Consider the following 7,396-nt stretch of genomic DNA (forward strand, 5'->3'; position numbering starts at 1 on the left):
CTCATGGTTCAGGAGATACCAACCATGATGGTGGGGAAGGAAGTGTGCCTGAAACAGCTCAACCATGGCTTTGGAAGCTTGGCCCATAGCTTGTTCACATTTTGGTGGATCAGGAATCAGAGTGCTCAGGGTTGACCCAGAGGTGATTTCCATTGGCATCCCATGTGTCCTGTGAGGCCACAGTGCCCGTTTCCACATTTCCCAACAAAGTACTCCCAGCTTGGGATCAAATGTTCAAACCGCTAATCCCGTTGAGGGGCATTTTAGGTTCAATTCAGAACATCCAGGAAATTGACACCCACAGAGAGACAATTGTACACAGTCAGAGATGTGCACACATGCAGACCTTCATATAGGACACACATGTGTTCACACAGAAACAGAAGTGTCAGCACAATTACTACCATATGCTCCCAATGACATAGGTCAGACACAGGCACACAACCTTACATATACATGCATGAGAACCACTGTATTGTGTTGTGTACACTCAGAAATGTGCACACACACCATTACATACACAGGCACAAAAGTTCACACTCACTTGAACAGGCACAGACTGAAATGCAGAGTCAGTTTTACACATGATTATGCAGACACAAATGTCAATGTGCCTTCTTACACAACTACACAGACACACATGTGCATACTCAGTACACACAGGCACACACAAACACAGCTACACATGTGCATAGAAGCAAGATAGTGCATTTAATCTGTGGTGTGGCATCCAACAGAGGACAAATGAGGTGGGGGCCCCACACAGCTTCATCAGGCCTGACTCCAAACCTCTTTTGTGGAAAGAGGGAACAGATCAGATCTGAGAACAGGCAACTTTAGATTTGGGGGACATGCTAAGGGACCAATTGCCGGGTGGCTGTGGAGCAGCAGCCTAGATATTGAGAGCCAGTATAGAATGCAGAAAGCAAGCCAACACAGGAGCCGGGGTACAGGAGGAAGAGATAACTCACTTCTCAAGAGTGTGGGGACAAACTTGGGGTCATTATATGGATATTTTATGGAGATGAGCCAGATGCTGTCCTTTGAGTTGGAAGCTAGGAGAGCCATGTGGATGTGAGGGGATCAGTTTCAGGTGGGCATGGGAAGGGTGGGTCTTCTAGAACCTTGTTATTCTTCTGGCTCTGAGTTCTCAGGTGTCACTTCCTACTCTGATAACATTCTCTCTCCTGACTAGGTGTCCTGAGAATGAGTGAAAGCACAGGCAGGTGGCTATTTACAGGAATTAGCACCATGTATTCATGAGGTCCAAACAAAACAGAGCTACCAGCTCACAGCATGGATGGGGGCTTTGTGCAGATGAGGTGTCACCCAGGGCAGGACATAAATGCTGCAGTGAGCCAGGAGCACAGAGGCACCATGATGACCATGCAGCTGCTCCTGCTGACTGTGGCTCTGACCCTGTCCTTTTTTGTACAAGCAGATGAATGGCCTCTCCTGATTCCTGCCCCTGCTGACAAGGTGAGAGCCTTGGGATGACTAAGGATGGGATCTGGGTGTCCATGGTCATGACCCTAGATGGGATGTTAGACTCAGGTCTGTTGATGGAATCTCCTGGTGGAAATCAATGGGGTGCCCTACGTTATACCCTAAGGTCTGCCTTCCTGAATACCATTTTCATGCTACCTGTAGGATGGGGGCCTTCACAGGCTGAGGGATGTGTTGAAGACATGGATGTCACTATTCTGCCACACTGGGACCTGTTGCCCCCTGCTGTTAGATTGTTGGTGCCCAAGAAGTTCCACAAAAATGAGTGTTTTCAGAATTTCTATTTTGCAATGGAAGGAAGATTTTACATATGTTATATATAACTGCATGCAGGATGATGTACACAGTGCAGTGCTACTGTTTGCAGAGTGCTGAGCAGTGCTGGGAGGGGTAGTGTGGAAGGGATGGACTTCCAAGAATCCTTCTTAAAATTTTCCTAGAGGTAAAAGGAGAAGTGGATGTAGGCCCCCATCCCTAATGCAGAAGCAATCTCCAGTTGATAAAGGCTTGCATACATAAATTTAGTTTTCTTTAAGGGAGTCTCACTGGGGAAACAGACCACTCTTGAGCATTGACTGGATGCACAGCAGTAGAAGCCCAGCAGAAAACAGACTCAAGAGCATTTTGGAGGTCCTTGTTTCAGAATATATTGTCAGGATATCTTTCCTTTCTTTTTCTTTCTTTTAAATTTCATATCTTTTAATTTAATTTTATTTACATATTTTTCTTTTCTCTTTTCACCCTACAGGTCCTTTGTGCATATATTTTAGCTTCCAGTTTAGCATTTTTATGGAATTCCTATGGGTGCAATGAGTGGATCTCTGTTTCTTGTGTCTTCTCTTTTGCTCTTTTCTTTGTTTGTTTTGTCCTATTCCAGTGTGTTAGCTTTTTAAAATCTTATTTACTAGTACAAATTATGATGCATTTTATGAAAGTCATGAGGCTCTGGAGATGATCAGCCATGCTTCCAGGTCCCATCACTGGTGAATGAAGGTATCTGGTTGTAGCTCCCTTTATCTTTGATGCCTTCCTGTTGGAATCTATGCTGAGCTGGAGGAGAACGGTTTCTGTGGGTGAGTCTGGTGTTTAAATACCTCGGCACCCACTAATGATAACCCACCTCATTGAGCTTTCCATCCTGGCCTCACAGTCTCACTCTTCTCCCACTCAAGGAGCTGGGGAGCTGCTGCTCATGCTCTTGACCTCATAGAACTGGAAGCTCAGCTCTATTCTCTGTCCTCTCCACAGGACCTCCGGTATATGTCCTCATGATCACCTCACAAAGAGGCAAGGATCAGCCATCCCAGGTCTTCAATGGGCCCTGGGGCCCTAGGCAGGGAAGACACACAGGTCCATGGAGTGTGGATGTTAGGAGCTAGGACAATTGGCAGCAGGTCCCTTTAGGTGGCTTGAGGGTCACATGTTCAAGGTCCCTGAAGCTGTTGTGTCAGTATATTGGCAGGGACAGCAAGCACTAACTAGGGATAAGATGTGGAAGAACACTGATGAACATTAGCAAATCAGCCATGACTGGGAAGCAGGCAGAGACTGGGTAGCTGTGGTCATCTATGGTCCAATACTTAATGGCTGCATGGCAGTGCCCTCTACCCATGATTAGTCATTTCTGAGCTCTGTCTACTTGGCCATCTTCTTGCTCCTCTGGGTGATTTTTCTCAGCTCCTTATGTGGATCCTGTGCAAGGAGTCTGGTCAGAACCTGTCCCAGGAAATATGGCTCTTGGGAGGTTCCTCCTCAAGCCTGTGTGACTTTATTTGCCTATGGCACAGAGATGGCTTCTAACCCTGCAGTTTCTCAGGACCCTGAAGTCTGCACTTTGTCCCTACCCAATACCCCTCCTGCCCCTGCTTCTACATCTGTCCAGCCGGGAACCCCTTTTCCTGAATTCCCCTGATCTGAAGCCTCACTCAGATAATTTCCATCTCCAGATTTTAGGAAAGTGGTACATACACTACTGGGTAGGAAATATGCCTATTCCTGAAAATATAAAGGCCAATCCATTGCCGCCCTTCACATTTGTCAGAAACATCATCGGGCAGCTGGAGTTCAGGATGAACATCTCGTGAGTACCTGCCCCCAGGTAGCCCTCTCTGCTGCTTGATTGGATACTCTCCTCACCCCCACCTCACATATGTTCCCTGACCTCATCCAGTCAATCCATGACCACTGGGGCACCAGGAGCATCCAAGTATAACTCTGGTTGCTTCTGGAGAAGCCAATGTGGGCTTTGTGCTCATCTGTGTAAAGGGACAGAGCCTTGCAGACCTTGAGGACTTCACTGGGTTCTATGGTTGGTGAGGACCCCAGTGGGGATCAAGGGCAGGAGCTTCTCTGGAGAATCATGTGGAAACCCTGGGTAGAGCCTGGCCTCGGGAGCAATAGCCTGTGGTGGGCAGGGTGCCAGCCTGTGCTGATCCTGGATCATGGGCTGGTCATCAGCTCTTCTGACTCTGTATCTGCTCTTCTCTTCTTGAAGCATGCAGGTCAGGGACACAGTGCCCATGTCAAGATGGGTGCTGGGGATACAGCTTCTCATTCACCTGTCAGGAGGATGGGCACTGCTCCCCTCACTGTTGGAGTGCATGGAGTGGAGCAGGGAAGGAGAGGACAGATGTCTGCAGAAGAACCATGTCTCCCTCTTGTGTTACAGGAGCCCCAATGAATGTATTGTATTCAAGCAGGTCTTGGATTATAATGAAGAACGTCCTGGTTCCTACTATGCCTGTAAGTGCTCATAGATATTCTCCCTAATGGAGACTTCAGAGAGAAATCTGATGAGCACATGGCTCGTTTTCATCTTCAGGGTCAAGGCACTACTTCCAGATTTACTTATTGGAGAGAGAGGATGTCAGTGTCATCCAGTACCTTGACAGTTTGCAAGAATTCAACCACAATATGATGATGCTTGTGGGTATGTGTCCTGCTCTGAGTTTGTGGGAGTTGGGCATGAACTTTGGGGCACTGGGTACAGAGTGCGTTACTATTTACTGCCCCACTTGCCCTAGTTCACACTTGGCAATCTACACACACACACAGTCTTCATTCCTGAGATTTCTGACACTATGGGAGAAGAGTTTGCAAGCTCTTCTTGGCCCCTTGCATCCTCGGCCCTCACAAGATCACTCCTGAGGGCTGAAGTCCATGTCCACTTCCCACCCTCTACACCCCAGCCTTCTCTCTCAGTCAGCTCTTGTTGTGGTCCTGCCCTGAGCAGGAATCTGATGCACTTTTGCTGCTGAGTATATTGGGCAGCCACTGCTGTTACTCTGACATGCAGAGTGTGAAGCCCAGAGCCCTGTTCAGTACCTGTTACACATTTACACATACGATGGCCCACTCTGACCAGACAGTTCTGAGGTCCTGACGTACACAGCATACACGCCCTACCAAAGTAAATCAGAGACAAGTAGGGGAAGAAAAGTTCTACATACAGTTCTGCCCATTATTGAGAAGGGAGAAACTCCTAATCTCTCTCTGCCTCTTTTCAGACAATTTAAACTCATAGAAGAGATTAAACAGACTCCAGGAAATAGGCAAACGTGTGTTTACCGATACAGGGTGCCAGTCACACCCTGGGGAAGGCAGCTCTCCTGGTGCAGTGCCCCACACTGACTCCAGTTCACATCTCTGGACGCCACTGGACCCGAGGAGCACACAGGGCTCTAAATCCAGTGCCAGTGCATGATGTGATCTCCACCTGCTCCTGCACCAACTCCTGAGATCTGTGTCCAAGCTGTGCCCTGCTCCCACACTTCTCACCTGCGCTGTCTCCTCTAGTACTGCCACCATGAGGCTTCTTAGCATGGGTGACACTGTGTGGCTTCCCTTGCCTTAATCCAACATTCCCACTCAGCCATCCTCCCCTCCCCACTTCTCTCAGCCCCCTGGAGACTCTGCATCCTGAGATCCTAACAGTGTCCTGGAAGTTGTCTCAGCACAGACATAGAGACCTAGGCTGAAACACCCACCACTGGCCACTGGGCCACCTTCCCATTGTCCCCAAGGACTGCAAGGGTGATGGTGCTGCTCAGAACTATGCATCCCTAGTTTATAATCCACTTCCCTCTGCTACATCAGAATTCACCCTGGGACCTGAACCGGCCAAGGATACAGGTAGCCTTTAGTCATATGTATCCTTGGATCAGGAGATGGGCTATTGAGGGCCATGTTTGGAGCTGGGGTTCTGGTAGGAGGGGTGGGGAGCATAACGAGAGCAGGAATGTTTGCAGTCACTGATGGGCACTCTTCTACTTTCTACCCCATGCCAACCTAGCATGACAATCTCCTCTAGGAGTGGCTGCAGGAGGCCGTGGATGGTCTCTCTATTTTAGGTTGTGTCTGTGCATGGAGTTCTGCATCTGTCTTCTGCCCACCAGGGCTGGGTAGGGAAGAGTGCTTCTCAGAGAATCCTCGATGAGAGACCGTGTGCTCAGGTGGTACTTGTCGCAAACAAGGTGCAAACACTATTCCCTCCTGACTAATCTCACCTGGCAGGCCTCCGGCTTAGGACTATTGACTGAAGATTCCCTGTCTCAAGCTTGAATTCTCTTAGGGCCAGTGACCTCTGTTAGTGACCTGTTAGTGACCTGTCTATAGTGAGACTTCTTTCCAGTCCCCTCTTTCCATTCCCATGCTGACAACAGCCTAGTGGTCTCATCATACCCTCACCTAATGTGACCTACAGATCGGAGTCGAGTCAAAGATCCAAGATCTCTGAGGCAGTTTGAAACCTTGACAGCATTTATTGGACTGAACATAACAGACATCATCAAACCATCTTATGATGGTAATGAGATGAGTTTTTTCCTGTGTCCCCTTCCCTCCTATTCACAGCTTCCCTGTAAGACAGTGGTTACACACTGTTCCCAGCCCCTCTCTCTCTCTGTGGGTGTCTAGATTCCTGTGAGCTGTCCAGAGAATCTTAGTGCATAAAGGAAGAGCCATGGAGACCACACAGGAACCAGGAGCTGGGATCCTACCAGCTTCTGCAGCAGCCGACTGAACTTCTGATGCCAAGAGGAGACAGTGCTTATTACCCACACTTCCCCTTCCTTTTCTTTCAATAAATCCGCAGTCTCTGTGTGTCAGGAACAGTTAAACGGGTTCCATCTTTGTGTTAATCAGGTGGTGAACTTCACCATCAGGAAGGATGAGGTATCTGAAGGTCCACCTGCCATGACCTGAAATATGTGCAGTGCCAAGTCAGTGCATCCGGCCCCCAGCCCCTTGTGCAGTGCCAGCTGCCCATGGCCAGCCACAGTGGAGTGCTCCCTGGAGGGTGAAAAGGAGGGGGAACCTCAGAGAAACAGGATGGGCATGCCCATGGGCTGGGCTGTAGGATAGAGCTGCTCGTGGAGGATCTGGGAGTCAGACATGTCTGTGTCCTCCCTTCCAAGTGTATTCTGTCCCCCAGATGTCTGTTACAAAGGACCTAGTGCTCATCGCAGTAGGGTAATCCTTAGCCTCCCATGGGTCCCCTTGTGTGAACTTTCCCTCAGGAGTCAAAAACACACATCTACTCACCTTTGATACTCCACAAGGACAGACCAGTGTAGAATTTCCCCAGAGTCACACTTGGAGAACTAATAAGTGTGTTGCCTTTACACTGCTTGGATGAAGGTTTCCTTATAGGAGCAGGGGTGAGCCCACAATAGCTACTCCACCAAAAGGTGTCTCTAACGTGGATCTCAACTTCCCCATAGCTTCATGGATGGCGTTTCCTCTTCCGTTAGCCTTCCACACTGCGTGTACTCTAAAGCACCTCCTGAGACCACAGTGGGGACAGAATCACATGCAGCTGTGGGGGATGTGCAGGACGGAGGGGCTGGAGCCTCAGGAGAGGGTCTGCTGCTGCCACCTCCTCCTATGTGAG

General features: G+C 49.0%; 1 protein-coding gene across 2 annotated transcripts; it reads left to right on the forward strand.

Annotated features, from left to right (window-relative positions):
• Positions 1 to 1,369: 1,369 nt before the first annotated feature.
• LOC143272844 (uncharacterized) lies at positions 1,370 to 6,620 on the forward strand. Of its 2 annotated transcripts, none has more exons than XR_013050430.1 (5): positions 1,370 to 3,586; positions 4,175 to 4,248; positions 4,328 to 4,435; positions 5,013 to 6,310; positions 6,421 to 6,620. XR_013050430.1 is itself a non-coding variant. In XM_076569166.1 (5 exons), exons 1-5 carry the CDS (start codon positions 3,285 to 3,287, stop codon positions 6,447 to 6,449), a joined length of 615 nt encoding a protein of 204 aa, XP_076425281.1. In that variant the 5' UTR covers positions 2,085 to 3,284; the 3' UTR covers positions 6,450 to 6,578. The 2 variants fall into 2 exon arrangements, 1 of the variants encoding a protein (XP_076425281.1); XM_076569166.1 differs by having other exon boundaries at positions 2,085 to 3,586; positions 6,209 to 6,310; positions 6,421 to 6,578.
• Positions 6,621 to 7,396: the final 776 nt, after the last annotated feature.

Source organism: Peromyscus maniculatus, chromosome 4 (assembly GCF_049852395.1).
Source record: "Peromyscus maniculatus bairdii isolate BWxNUB_F1_BW_parent chromosome 4, HU_Pman_BW_mat_3.1, whole genome shotgun sequence".
NCBI lineage: Eukaryota > Metazoa > Chordata > Mammalia > Rodentia > Cricetidae > Peromyscus > Peromyscus maniculatus.